Below are 14,481 nucleotides of genomic sequence, written 5' to 3'. Positions count from 1 at the left end.
CTGAGTGGCAGGCTCACGGTAATACATATTTGATAAAGATGCATATGAACCAGTTAGCTTTGTTGTGAGCATGGATATTGAATTGGATGAGTTTTATTTTAGAAGCTTTAAGGTAGAGTTAGTAGTCTCATGTAAGACCTAGTTTTATTTACGATATTGCTAGTTTCCTGGGTATTTTCTGATTTTTAACATACTACTGTTGTGTAGAAATGTTAGTACAAAATGTAATTGTGGCTGTTTTGGTTTTAGGTGCACACACTTCATTCACTAGCAGCATCACTTTCTGCATCAATTTACCAAGCATTATGTGACAGTCATAGCTACAGGTAAAAAAAAAAAAAAAAGTACCTAAATAGTATTAATACAGCAAAAGCATTAAACTGTTCCAGAGTTATATTAAAGTTCTGCTTCCTAGGGACTGAAAAATCCTCAAATATGACCACCATGTGTACTTTAATAGATGAGAATGGGAAATAAAATAATTATTTGTTTAGTTTAGCTATTACCTAGTAACAACAGAGACATATAGAAAATGACAAATAGTAAAGGAAAATTATCATCACCATCTTTTTTTTTTTGTTTTCAAAAAAAAGAGTGTTCACTATCCAAAGTAATTTATGATATGAAGTTTTCTTATTTTTTTCCCCCTTAGCAACTATTCCTTTTAGTGTTAGATTGGTTTCTGTTTGTTTGGTTTTCAGTTGAAAGAGGAAGAACTTTTGAAAAATGAGAAAGTACATTCCTATCATTGAACTATTAAAATCTATTTTACTTACCCATTTCTGTATGTCTTTAGAAGTGATATCAATAGATGTAATGGTTTGAATTTTTGTTAAATGTCTAATTGCCTTCATCAGTGTATACTCTGTATTTTAATGACTAGGGCAGTATAAGTAGTAAGAAATTGAATCACTTGGAAAGATGACCTAGATTTAAATGGATTATATTAATAAATGAAAAGTTTGTAATATAAATAGAATCACATTAAATTTATATTACGCATATATCTAGATTTTTTTCTTATAAATTCAGCAGCCTCTTGTGGGAAGATTTGTTATTGCATAGGGAATTACTCTCTCAAAATGGCCTGTTCTCTGATGTTAGCCTAATAAGGCCATGTCTAAGTAACCACAAAAACTTAAAAATGTAAATAAGTGAAAAAGAGTTTGTTTGGTTGACTGTGGTCATCTTTTTTTTTTTTTTTTTCCTTTGCGGTGCGCGGGCCTCTCACTATTGGGGCCCCTCCTGCTGCGGAGCACAGGCTCCGGACGCGCAGGCCCAGCGGGCATGTCTCAGCGGCCATGGCTCACGGGCCCAGCCACTCCGCGGCATGCGGGACCCTCCCGGACCGGGGCACAAACCCGTGTCCCCTGCATTGGCAGGCGGACTCCCAACCACTGCGCCACCAGGGAAGCCCGGTGGTCATCTTAATGATCAAAGACAACTTGTTTGATATCAGTCACTGCTTAAAATGGCGCCAGATAAGAATCCAAATAAATTTTGTTTAAATGTGTATTTTCTAGTTTTTAGGCTGTGATTGACTCTCAAGGGAGTCAGATTTATTTTCTTCTTTTGTACTTCCCCCACTCCATAAAGATGAGGGAAGTAAATATTTGGGCACATTTGGCTTTAGGACTAGGTATTTCTAAAATAGGATTCTTCAGATTTTAGTTGATGTTTTAATTCAGAGTTGAGCTTGCACGACTTTACAGAACTAAGAAATGCAACAAAATAGTGCCCTGAAAGTTTCTGATATATCTTAGTACCTTCGGTAGTCTCCTTACAGCAGACTTTTAAAAAAATACAAATAAGTGAATATAGAAAAGATTTTTAAGTACTAGGTGGCATTTGGAAAAGGTTTTAATGACTAAATGTCATCTGCCTAAATAGAAAATTTGGTATTTTGTTTTAAAGAGCTATCGATAAATATTTGTAACTAATTTAAAGAACTTTCTGAAATAAGTTTTTATTAGAACAGTGAACTCAGTTTTAAGAGTTTTGTTTTAGTTATCTAAAATAAATACGTATAGGGTATAATTGCTTGTTACCTCTATTAAGACCATAAATAACTGAACCCTATTTGTTTTAGCAGTCAGACAGAAGGGAACCAGTTTACAGGAATGGCTTATCAAGGACTTCTTTTAAGTGATCGTCGAAGGCTAAGGACAGAAAGCATTGAAGAACATGCAACACCAAATTCTTCTCCTGCTCAATGGCCTGGTGAGAGAGAATCTGAGTGGTGTTTTTTGTTTGTTTTTTAATCTTCTATTTGGCAACTCCTTTTTACAAAGCTACCAACTGGTTTCCTGATTGTTGTTGTTTGTGGATTTGGTGAATAGTTTTTTATTTGTTTGGTTTTGATGATGTTTTCTGCCATGGATTAGGAATTCTTAAGTACTGTAATGTTGTCTGAAGACTCAGAAAGTTAAGGCTTCAAAAACCAGCTGTGTTGACCAGCATAAAAAAGCAAGGTTTAACATCCTTCGCAAGGGTGAGCACGTCATGTTTCTTATCCTTAGACATCCCGAATTTGAATCTTAGAGAGCCAGTATCACAGAGCTTTTTTTCCCAGATACATCAGAATACAGTTATTCTCAAGAGTGTAGATGTATGTTAGGAAAGGAGTGACCATTCTGTGGCACATATATTATGGTGTCTGCCAGTCCTCTTCCTCCGGTTGGCTCTTTCTCATTCTCCATAACAGTTATTTCAAACCTTCTCCACTCTCTTAATGTACTTTCCTCGTCTGCCACGTCATTTAATTTTTGCTCTACTTGCTTTATAACTCTGTGGTTACATGTTAATGATCATTGTGAAGAGTGGCAGTAGAAGGAAGTGACGGACTCCAAGTGTGTATTTAAAATACATTTATGCATAAGTTTCTCAAAACATATTGTTGTCGTTTTGATATTTTATTGAAATAATTTCAGACTTAACAAAAGTTTCAAAAATGGTACAAACAATTCTTGTGTAACCTTCACCCAGATTCCCCAAACAGTGACATTTTACCATACTTGCTTTGTGATTCACTCCTCCTCTCTCACTCACTTATTGTGTGTCCGTGTGAATATATACTTTTTTCTGAAATATTTGAGGGTAAGTTGCAGACATGATGCCCCTTTACATCTAAATATATCAGTTTATCTTTCCTAAAAACAGACATTCTCTTATTGTACATAACCATAGCACTGTTATCAAATTCAGCATCTTAATATTGATACAATACCGCTCTCTAATCTATAGATTTTTTGACAGTTTCACCTGTTGTCCCACTAAGGTCTTCCATGTAACATTTAGTTGTATTGTCTCGTGAATCTCCTCTAATACGTATTCCTCCTTCTTTCTTTGTCTCTCATGACACTGACACTTTTTTTTTTTTTTTTGACACTGACACTTTTGAAGAGCACTAGCCAATTATTTTTTAGAGTGTCCCTCCATTTGCGTTTTTCTGATGTCTTCATAATATTAGATTCAGGTTATGAAGAGAGATTGTACCCTTCTCGGTGTAAAATATCAAGAGGCACATGATGCCACTTGGTCCCATTACTGGTGCCATTAACTTTGATCACTTTGTGCGGTAGTTTCTGCCAGATTTCTCCTTTGTAAAGTTACTTTCTTTTCCTTTGCAATTAGTATCTTTTGAAGAGAATGTTTGAGATTGTGTAAAATATCATACTTTTACCCACTAATTATAGCATCCAGTGATGACTCCTGACTGAATCAGATATCACTGTGGGGATTACGAGATGGTGATTTTCTAATTCTATCCTTCCTTCTATGTATTAGTTGAAACTGTTCTGTAAGGAAGAGCTTTCTCTTCTCTTCTTTTAATTTGTTTATTCACTCATTTATTATATCAGTAGGGATGAATGGATTCTTATTCTATAGCTTATAAACCATTCCTATCATTTTGTTGCTCAAATTATGGAGATATATATATCTCCATGTGTATATATTCACACTATATATATAGTATAATATAGATACATAATTTTGGTTAAACTGCAAATTTGGATTTTTTTTCCTTCTGGAGCTTTATGCTGATAGACTTCTTATAATATTATATACCCTTACAGGTGTGAGTTCACTTATTAATCTCTTGAGTTCAGCCCAAGATGAAGACCAGCCAAAATTGAACATTTTGTTGTGTGAAGCCGTTGTTGCTGTGTACTTAAGTTTATTGATACATGCTCTTGCCACAAATTCCTCCAATGAATTATTTCGACTTGCAGCCCACCCATTAAACAATCGAATGTGGGCTGCTGTTTTTGGGGGAGGTATAAAACTTGTTGTGAAGCCTCAAAGACAATCCGAAAATATTTCAGGTAAGATAAATTTGATACCAATAAGGTATGTAAATGTAAATAGTTTCCAATGTGAAAGTAAAAGATTTTTTTAAATGTTTTAAGAATTTTTATTTTGAAAATCACTGATGTTTAAGGTATAATCACTCTTGTTAGGGTAATAAATAACTAAACTTATGTTAGAATAAAGAATATAGTTTCAGTTTAACATTTTTTGGTAAACCAGGATAAATTTGAGGAGGATAAAAAAGAAAAAAGGAAAGGTAATGATAAGCAAGGAGACAATGTTAAGGAATAAGGTCATGGAAAAAGGATAGTTTTTAATTAGAGAAAGATTTAAATAAATCCTCATAATCTTTACAGAGTATACCAGTAGTTGGCTTCAGATTAAGTTTATGGTAATAGACAAGAAGGCTGTTCCAATCATGCACATGGTTTTTAAATTCCATTTTCTGTCCTCTTTTTTCTTTCTTATGGACCAAAATAGATTTTTTAGCCCACTTTTTTAGGTGGTAGGATGGTAAGATATAGACTGATGCCACGGGAAAGGTTTACACCTTGGCGCTGAAACACAGAAATTGTCTGTCTTAATTCATCCTTAGAAATGGTCATATTACAGATGAGGAGTTAGTGGCACAGAGAGTTTAAATGGCACAGGTTCTAACCTGTGTCTTTACTGCCCAAGATCACATCAGATGGATAGGTTCCTACGTAAGTCAGAGTAAGGTAGGCCGTCTCATCGACTTGCGTTGCCTCCACTCCCGTTGCATGTGGATGACTCTTAATTTCCATCTTCCTACCTACTTGTAGTCCGCTGTAAATTTAGAAGTTTTCCTCCCAAATCACTTCTTTTCTCTTCCTGAGTTTTCTATTATTTTTTCATGGTAGGTAATACATTCATCAAATCATCATGCTTAAACCTCTGAGTACGTATTCATGTTTGCATTTACTTACACCTGCTCTATGCCAGGCTTTTGGGGTATGGGAGTGAGCAAAACAGACAAATCCCTTACCTTCATGAAGCTTACATCCAGTAGAGGTAAACACAATAAATCAGCAAGTGATAATATTTCAGGTATGGGAAGAACTACGATAAAAATAAAAGAGAGTGACTGGACAGAGAATTATGAGGGAAAGGGGATGGGAACAGTTTAGTTAGGGTGATCAGAAGACATTTCTGATTAGATAGCATTTGAGCAGAGTGCTAAGGAAGTTGGGAATCAGATCGTGCTGATATCTGGGGCCAGAGCATTTCAGGCAGACGGAGCAGTGAGTGCAAAAGTCATGAGGTAGGACTAGTTTGACCTTTTCCAGGAACTACAGTGGAGGCCAGAATGGCTATCCTGATTCAGGGGAGTGTGGTCAGAGATGAGGTAAGATAAGTAACTGGGGCCAAGGTCATTGAGGGTTTCATGGGTCATGTAAAACTATCGTTGTTGTTCTAAAGAAAGATAGGAAACTACTGGAGGGCTTTAAGCAGAGGAGTGACATAATCTGATTTAGGTTTTCAAAAGACCCACTCTAACTGCTATGTGGAGAATAGACTGTGAAAGAATAAAAGTAGGGAGGCTATGTGGGAGGCTCTGGGAATAGCCCACTTAAAAGATAATTGTGGATTACCATCAAGAGTGAATGGATAAACAAAATGTGGTATATAAGTACAATGGAGTGTGATTCAGCTGTAAAAAAAGAATGAAGTATTAACACATGCTATATAGCTAGCATGAACCTCAAAAATATTATGCTGAGTGAAAGAAGCCAGGCACAAAAAGTCACACATTGCATGCTTCCATTTATATGAAATATTCAGAATAGGTAAAGCCATAGAGACAGAAAGCATACTGGTGGTTGCAGTGGGCTAGAGGGAGGGAGGAATGGGGAGTGACTGCTTAATGGGTATAGGGTTTTCATTTGGGGTAGTGAGAATGCTTTGCAGCTAGATAGGGATGGTGGTCACACAACAGTGTGAATGTACTAAATGCCACTGAATTGTACGCTTTAAAATGGTTAATTTTATGTAAATTTCACCTCAGTTAAAAAAAGATAAAAGTGGTTTAGCCTAGTGATGGACAGAGTGAAAAGTGGTCATATTGATCAAAGAGAACTTGAGATAGAATTATCATTTTCTATGACGGGGAGCTTCAGAAGAGGGCCAGGTTGACTTCTTTCTGGTTCTCTCATATCCAATTAGTTCTGAGTCCTTTTGGTATTTCTTTTATGTATTTCTCATATCTAATACTTCCTCTAGGTCTTTATCACCCACCATACTAGTTCAGGTCCTTCTTGTGTCAGATTCTTCCACCTTCCTCTCTAATTGATCCTGCAGACTATACCTCATCCTGTGCCTAGTTCAAGACACTTTCATGAGAATTGCCCATAGGATGAGCTCCCAGCTTCCTATCCACAGGCTTGTCCCACCCTAACTCCAGACTGTCGTTGTTATTCCCCTCCCTGACACCTGTCTAGCAAAAGAAGTTTACTCCTCATTTAGCCAAACCTTTGGTCATTCATTTCTGGTGTCAACTTCCTCTTTACACAGTGAGCTTCTGCTTTTCTTTTAAGGCATGCTTTACATCCTACATATTCATTCAATGAATCTTTCTTGAACAACACAGCCAGAAATAATCACTCAAGCACTCTTTGTACTATTTGTTGAATATATCATTTATTTAATACACTGTATATAGAATCGCTTGAATTCTTATTCTATATAGCACATAGGCTGCTTCATTGCAAGTTAATCTTTTATACTCTATCCTCATCTGCATCTCTGCCATGATTGTTGGAAAACTGATGCAGTAACTAGAAAAGTTTAGAAGCACAGATGTAAGTAATTTAGTCTACACTGAAAACATGGCAAGAGTGGGATGAAAAGAAAGGTTAACTCTTTGAATTAATAATGGAAAATAAGGCCAGTTTTTTTTTTTCTGTCTTTATTCAGCACCTCCTGTTCCTTCTGAAGACATAGATAAACACCGCAGGAGGTTTAACATGCGAATGCTGGTTCCTGGAAGACCTGTAAAGGATGCTACCCCACCACCAGTGCCTGCAGAAAGACCATCTTACAAAGAAAAGTTTATTCCTCCTGAACTCAGTATGTGGGATTATTTTGTTGCAAAGGTAAGGGGCGTGAGGAATGCAAGCTTTATGTGTGTCTGTTTTATTAACTCTTATGTTTGCATCACATAGGAATGACGGGGCAGCTTCTGGGCTGAATCACCATAGTTTAGGCATTAATCTCTCAACTCCAGAAACTGAATAATCATTCAGGAATGATCAGATACTTGAAATGGACCAGACAAATTAAAATCATACGGGACTTAGGTATAAACCAAAAGTTAATTAACCTTTAATCAGCATCATCCTTTTCTAGGAACTGGAATACCTGTATCTACCATCTAACTTCCCTTCTTCTGCTTATCAGTAGTTCCCTTGGTCAGCATGAAATTAGAGCAGAAGGAGATGGATGGGTATTTGAGGGTTTCGTGAGACCATGGGTTTCACGAGGCCCCATGACATATCTCTGTTTCTCCAAAGCAGAGAAAACTTTTCTGGGGATCAGAATACTCATCGTGACTAGATCCAACATAGTCCCATTTTGTACCGTGTTGGGTGTGTGCTTTTCTGCACTTTGTTTTTTCAAGCACATCACCTTCTATTGATAGGTTTCCTTCTTTACCTGTGTTCCCTCTTTACATGTGTTTCATTTATACTTCTTCCCACTCCCCAGATTGGTTGGAAGCAAATCCAAACATCATGAAATTCCATTCATAAATATTTCACCATTTATTTTTTAAAAAGAAGGATTTTGAACCAGTACCACACTAGCATTATCACACACACACCACACACACCATACACACCGCACACACCACACATACATACACACACAATTCCTTAATATCATTAAGTATCCAGAGAGTGTTCACATTTTTCCCCATTACACCTTAAATGTTTTTGAACAGTTGGTTTGTTAAATCAGGGTCCAAAATAAGATTCACACATTGCAATTGGTTGATATGTCTTAAGTTTCTTTTAATCTATAAGTTCTACCTCCATCTCTCTTTGTTAAATTTACCCCCCTCCCCATTTTTTGCCCCCAAATTTGTCCTTTAAAATTTCTCAGTGGCTTTTGCTGATGGCATCCCCATGTTTGGTCTTCTGACCATGTTCCCCTGATTTCTGTTTTTCTGTAAAGTGAAAGTTAAACTTAGAGGCTTTATCAGATTCCATTCTGATTGGATAGGGAAAGGGGAGTACAGGATTACTTCATAGGTGGTTTTGTGTATTTCCATCAGGAAACTCTCTTTCTGAGATGTTAGTTGATGATTTTTGCCTAAGTCCATTATTTTAAATTTAGGGTAGTTTTAAAATTATGATAATGATATCTTCTCATTTAGTCTTCATTTATTTGCTGGAATACTTTCTTCCATCAATCTATTTGGTTATCCTGAATTACATTTTGAAAGAGAAAGACAGGATAGGTGCTTTATTCTTTGCTTCTTGTGCCAGTTTTCAAAGTGATGAGTTGATTCTCTAGCATCCTTCAGAGGAAGCAGTGAACTTTGTTTTGTTATTAGTTTTGTTATATTATGGATTTAAACATATTTTATGTATTTTAATCCAGTACAGTTATTATTCTTATGGATGTTCAGATTGTCCCATCTTTGCCAATGAGAGCCTCTTCCAGTTGGCTCCTGAATCTTTTTGAGAACTCTTCCAATAGTCTTTGAGTTTCTTTTCTTTCTAGTTTAAGTCATTCTAGGCTAATTTTGCATGTTTCCTGCCCCAGAGTGGGAGCAACCTCCAAAGAACCTGGTTCCTTTTTGTGGGAAATTCTAATTTAGAAACCACAAGTGGGTATATGGGTGCTCATTGTCACTGGGTTTGTCATTGTTTCTAGGTACATATCATTTCTAATGACCAAATAACTAGTCAGCTTGATGAGTATACTGTAGTTTACATAACCATTTGCCTATCAGTATTTGCTGTATTTATTTTTTCATTTTTATAAATAATGCTGAGATTAGTATCTTTTTAGATAAGCCTTGTTCACATTCTGATTATTTCAGATACATATCTGAAATATATATATATATATTTATATATATATCTTCAGATTACTGATTTATACTCCCTTGAGAATAGTGAGCATGCATTTGACTTTACCCTCATTAAGTATTCCTTTTTCATTTTTGTTAATTTGATTAAATAATTTTTATTTCCTATTAATGATATCAAAAAATGTTAATGAACCTATTGCCATTAGGTTTTCTACTGTGAGGAATTGACTGTTCATGTTCTGAACAAAATTATCTATTGGAATTGTAATGTTTTTCCTTACTTTTAATGAACTCTTTATTTTTAAGGATATTAACAATTTACCTTACTTGCGATACCTTTTCCAGATTCTTTGCCTTTTAATTTTGTTTATGTTTTTGACATACAGAAGTTTTAAAAAGTTCATTTAGTCATGTCTATCCATACTTTTGAAAAATGATTTATTTGCCTTTTGTTTTTGACATACAGAAGTTTTTAAAAGTTTACTTAGTCATGTCTATCCATACTTTTAAAAAATGATTTGTTACATTGTTTTTAAGCAGAGAAAGTCCTTTCCACTAATAAATGTTTACTTTTGTTATCTTCTCCTCCTTTGTTTCCTCCACCTTCTCTTCCGCCTCATCCTTTTTTTTTTTTAAATTAATTAATTTATTTTTGGCTATGTTGGGTCTTTGTTGCTGCGTGCAGGCTTTTCTCTAGTTGCTACAAGTGGTGGCTACTCTTTGTTGCGGTGCATGGGCTTCTCATTGCGGTGGCTTCTCTTGTTGTGGAGCACGGGCTCTAGGCACGCAGGCTTCAGTAGTTGCGGCACACGGGCTCAGTAGTTGTGGCTCATGGACTCTAGAGTGCAGGCTCAGTAGTTGTGGCACACAGGTTTAGTTGCTCCGCGGCATGTGGGATCTTCCCAGACCAGGGCTTGAACCTGGATTCTTAACCACTGCTCCACCAGGGAAGCCCATCTTCCTCCTAATTCTTTTTAACTTTTTAACTCTCTCGTTTTTTTAATTTCTAACTCTCCTGTTGATCTAAAATGAAGATCAGACTTTAGTACCCTCTTTATCTTCTATTCTCACACTTATACTAGTTGTCGTTCCTTTCCTCCCAACGACTTAAGATGTTATATTTGTCATATATTAATTTCTTATTTATATACTCTTCTTGGACTATATTTTTCCACTTATCAATTGCTAGACTGCACTTATTTTAATTATTTATTTTAATATCCACTAAGAAATAGTATCTTTCACTTTAGAAAGATTTCTTAGCTAATCTTACCTATTATTTTCTTCCCTATGAACTTTACAATCATTGTCAAGTTTCAAAAAAGGAAAAGAAATCCCCATGGGGATTACCTAAAACCTGTAAATTAAAGAATGATAGTCTTTACATGTTTCAGTCTCCTTATTTAGCTTTTAGAGGGATTTGTAATTTCCTTCACTGTAGCTCTTTCACAGTTTTCATAAAGTTTTTCCTTGGTATTATGTTACTTAATGCACCTTTTTTCTTCAGAGTTTTTGAACTAGTTATTGCTGATATATAAGAAAAAGACCATTGATTTAAAAAAAATATTTGTGTCGTATCTAGCTACTCAGTTATTTTATTGAATCTGAGAGTTTTAACCTGGTTTTCCTGACTTTCCTAGGTCTAGTATCATTTTCAAAAGAAAATTTTAGTTTAGGTTGACAACATTTAAAATGTTCAATATTAAGTTAGGATAAAAATAACCCAATTATACATTTAAAAATAACTTCACATTTTATTGCAGCCATTTCTCCCTTTGTCTGATAGTGGAGTTATATATGATTCTGATGAAAGCATTCATAGTGATGAAGAAGAAGATGATGCTTTTTTTTCAGATACACAGATACAGGAACACCAAGACCCTAACTCCTATAGGTAAATAAAGCTTTCCTCTTTTCTTTTTGTCTTTGCTTTTGTAGAAGTTCCTGATGTTACTAGTTTTAAGCAACATTACTATCATGAATTTATACAAGAACTGACCTATGTTTTCAGGTTAGGAATTCTGTACCTTTGAGGTACATTGCTAGATAGTAGAGTACTTCACATGCAGTTTCAAAGAATAGCTGGCACAAACATTTTTAGTGAGAAAAAATACATAATTTATTGATATGGTATTAAAATTCCATGTAGCTGTGTGGTAAATCTCTTTCCATTAGGTATTTCAGATAGTGCAAGTATAATACATTGTTGCATACCTTTTATTTTCAGAGACTACAAAGGTACTCTTTTTTAATAGTAAGTTGTTAGAAAAAAACAGCTTTTTTTCTGGGTGGGAGATTGGGCCAAACAGTTGACAGGGATCATTACTATATTCTCATGATTTTATTTTTCAATTAAGGAGAGTTTTTTTATTTGTCCCTTTGAACAGCTGGGCTCTTCTACATTTGACAATGGTTAAGCTAGTACTTCACAATGTCAAGAATTTCTTTCCCATTGCTGGACTGGAATTCTCTGGTAAGTTTGGAATTTGAAAATTAATGTTATTAAATACAACAAATTATCATCAAGTTTCTCTTTACAAAATCCATATAAAAGAACATGTGGCACTAAAAATATACAGCATTGGAGATGTTATGAGGTCTTATTTATCTTAGGTTCCAGTCTGTGGTTTTAATTCATATGGCAAGAATCACTGACTACCTAGAAGGTTGGAAGAAAAACCAGGAAACCAGCGTGGAGAAGCTGAACATTTTCTTAGCTCATCTTAGAAAGCTGGTCTTCTGTTTTGTTCAAAGCACTAAATATCAAAATGGTGTTAGATTAACATTTTCAGATTTATTTGTACTTTCAGAAGTTTTGGCTCTAAGAATTTGGATCTTGTAAATATGTGGTGATGGTCAACATTTTTAATCAAAGTAAAATATCATATTCTATTACATTTTAGAGTTGCCGGTAACATCACCATTAGGTATTGCTGTGATTAAAAACTTGGAGAATTGGGAGCAGATCTTGCAAGAGAAAATGGATGAATTTGAAGGTCCTCCCCCCAACTATGTCAACACATATCCAACTGACCTTTCAGTAGGAGCTGGACCAGCTATTCTTCGAAATAAAGCAATGCTAGAACCTGAAAATACTCCATTCAAGTAAGAATTCTCTTACAATGGTAATGAGAGTGTAGCTTGGTTTAACCTTTTTGGAAGTCAGTTTGGCAAAATAATACGCCAGTAGCCTTCAAAACACTCATAACTTTGAACTTGCAATCCTGTTTCTAACACTATATGCCAAGAAAACTATCAGAAATCTGGATAAAAAATTATTTTTCCCATATTACCTGTACTTCAAATAGACATACTAATTTTATAATCAGGACAAAACCTTTATTTTTGTCATCATTTTAGGAACTCTTAACAGAAATGTTTTGGGATAACAATCTACATATTCAAACAAGGTGCTACTGACCTTTTGTCAGTAATTTAATAGTAAGCACATTAAGGTTTTTATTGCTGTTTTGATCTTCCATCTGTCCATCTAGGCCCCTTTTGATAAGCAGCATGCTTTTTTTGAGGCAGCCAGCCATGATTTACAGTATTGCTCATAAGCTTGAAAGAGCAAGGCTTTAAATTTAGCTTGTTAGCTGTTAAAAATGAAATGTGGGACTTTATGTTCATTTATATTCATTGGTGATATGCTGTAACCAACAGAACCAACCTAAAGTATAATTTAAAAAGAGAATAATAAGGGCTTCCCTGGTGGCACAGTGGTTGAGAGTCCACCTGCCGATGCAGGGGACACGGGTTCATGCCCCTGGTCCGAGAAGATCCCACATGCCACGGAGCGGCTGGGCCCATGAGCCATGGCCGCTGAGCCTGCGCATCCGGAGCCTGTGCTCTGCAATGGGAGAGGCCACAACAGTGAGAGGCCCGCGTACCGCAAAAAAAAAAAAAAAAAAAAAAAAAAAGAATAATAAGAGATGCAGTTGACTCTCAGCTCAACCTGTCCATTTAGAGAATCTGTAGAGAATTAATTGCTAGATGAAGGAATGATTTGTAGAATTAAAAATTAAAAGTGAAATAAATTATAAAATTTTGTTGAGCTTAATGCTGTATCTTCTTTGCAATAATGGAGGTTTTAAAAAAATTATCTGCAAATAATGAAACATTTTCTATAGACTAAAATAGTGTGATATGTTGATTTTTTTTTTTTTAAACTAGATCCCGGGATTCTTCTGCGCTTCCAGTCAAACGACTTTGGCATTTCCTTGTTAAACAAGAAGTACTTCAACAGACATTTATTAGATATATTTTCACTAAGAAAAGAAAGCAGAGTGAGGTATTTCAGAAAAAAAATTCTCTCTTGTAATTTTCATTTGTTTTCTTTAACATTTCTAATGAAGCCAGCTTGATTTATTTGAAATTTACTTTTGGTTGGAACTTATTATCTTTCATACATCATAGGTAATAGTTTATCAAACTACAGAGAATTTTTTTTAAGATAAAAGCATACAATTTTTATTTCATAACAATGAAACAACATAGGTCTTTCGACAAATCCTGTATAGTCAGGTGAAAGTGGTTATGTCCTTTATAATATTTGCCTTTGGGCCTTTACATGTAATAAACATTGTGAGGGAAGGTTTGGGGAATTTAGTATATAAATGAGTATACTCTATGTTATAATTCTCTGAGTATCATTTAAATGAAAATATAGCATAACCCTTTAAAAGCATTTTTATTTATTTAGCATTTAGAAATGAACAGCATAAACTGTAGAATAATTTTGTGAGACAGATTAAACTACAGAAACACCAAATATGAGATGAAGGAAGATTGATTGCATTTACAAAGTGAGGCAGAGATTCTACATTGCATGGTGATTTTTAAGCTAAACATAAGTTAATAATGTAATGCCATACACGGTTCAAGAAGAATCATGAATTTGAGAGTCACACTTTAGAACTTAAAACGATCTCTTCATTATAAAATGAGGGGTACACAGATGTTTTATATATAAGCATTTCAGTCCATTTGGCTATTTAATGAGGTAATGAGCAGTTTGGAGAGTAGTGTTCAGAGTAGAGTGTCAGATGTGATTAAAGATTGGCAACAAAAACTATGAGAAAAGAAAAATTAATTATATTTCACTTAGAAAAGTG

At 35.0% G+C, this 14,481-nt stretch overlaps 1 protein-coding gene across 7 annotated transcripts in view; it reads left to right on the top strand.

Annotated features, from left to right (window-relative positions):
* The window catches only part of DMXL2 (Dmx like 2), a 161,557-nt gene that overhangs the window by 134,962 nt on the left and 12,114 nt on the right, over positions 1-14,481 (top strand). For 4 of the 7 annotated variants that reach the window (XM_082847059.1, XM_082847058.1, XM_082847056.1 and 1 more), the window contains 8 exons: positions 250-326; positions 2,093-2,220; positions 4,077-4,325; positions 7,246-7,424; positions 11,131-11,261; positions 11,755-11,840; positions 12,271-12,472; positions 13,541-13,658. In XM_082847059.1, the coding sequence (XP_082703185.1) occupies positions 250-326; positions 2,093-2,220; positions 4,077-4,325; positions 7,246-7,424; positions 11,131-11,261; positions 11,755-11,840; positions 12,271-12,472; positions 13,541-13,658 (1,170 nt within the window). Of the gene's footprint in view, positions 1-249; positions 327-2,089; positions 2,221-4,076; positions 4,326-7,245; positions 7,425-11,130; positions 11,262-11,754; positions 11,841-12,270; positions 12,473-13,540; positions 13,659-14,481 lie in introns of all 7 variants that reach the window. The other 3 variants (XM_082847055.1, XM_082847053.1, XM_082847057.1) reach the window with 2 other exon arrangements.

The sequence above is a fragment of the Leucopleurus acutus genome (assembly GCF_964270905.1).
Source record: "Leucopleurus acutus genome assembly, chromosome: 1".
Lineage (NCBI taxonomy): Eukaryota > Metazoa > Chordata > Mammalia > Artiodactyla > Delphinidae > Leucopleurus > Leucopleurus acutus.
Note: the sequence above shows the minus strand (reverse complement) of the source record. Positions and strands in the feature narration are given on the sequence as shown.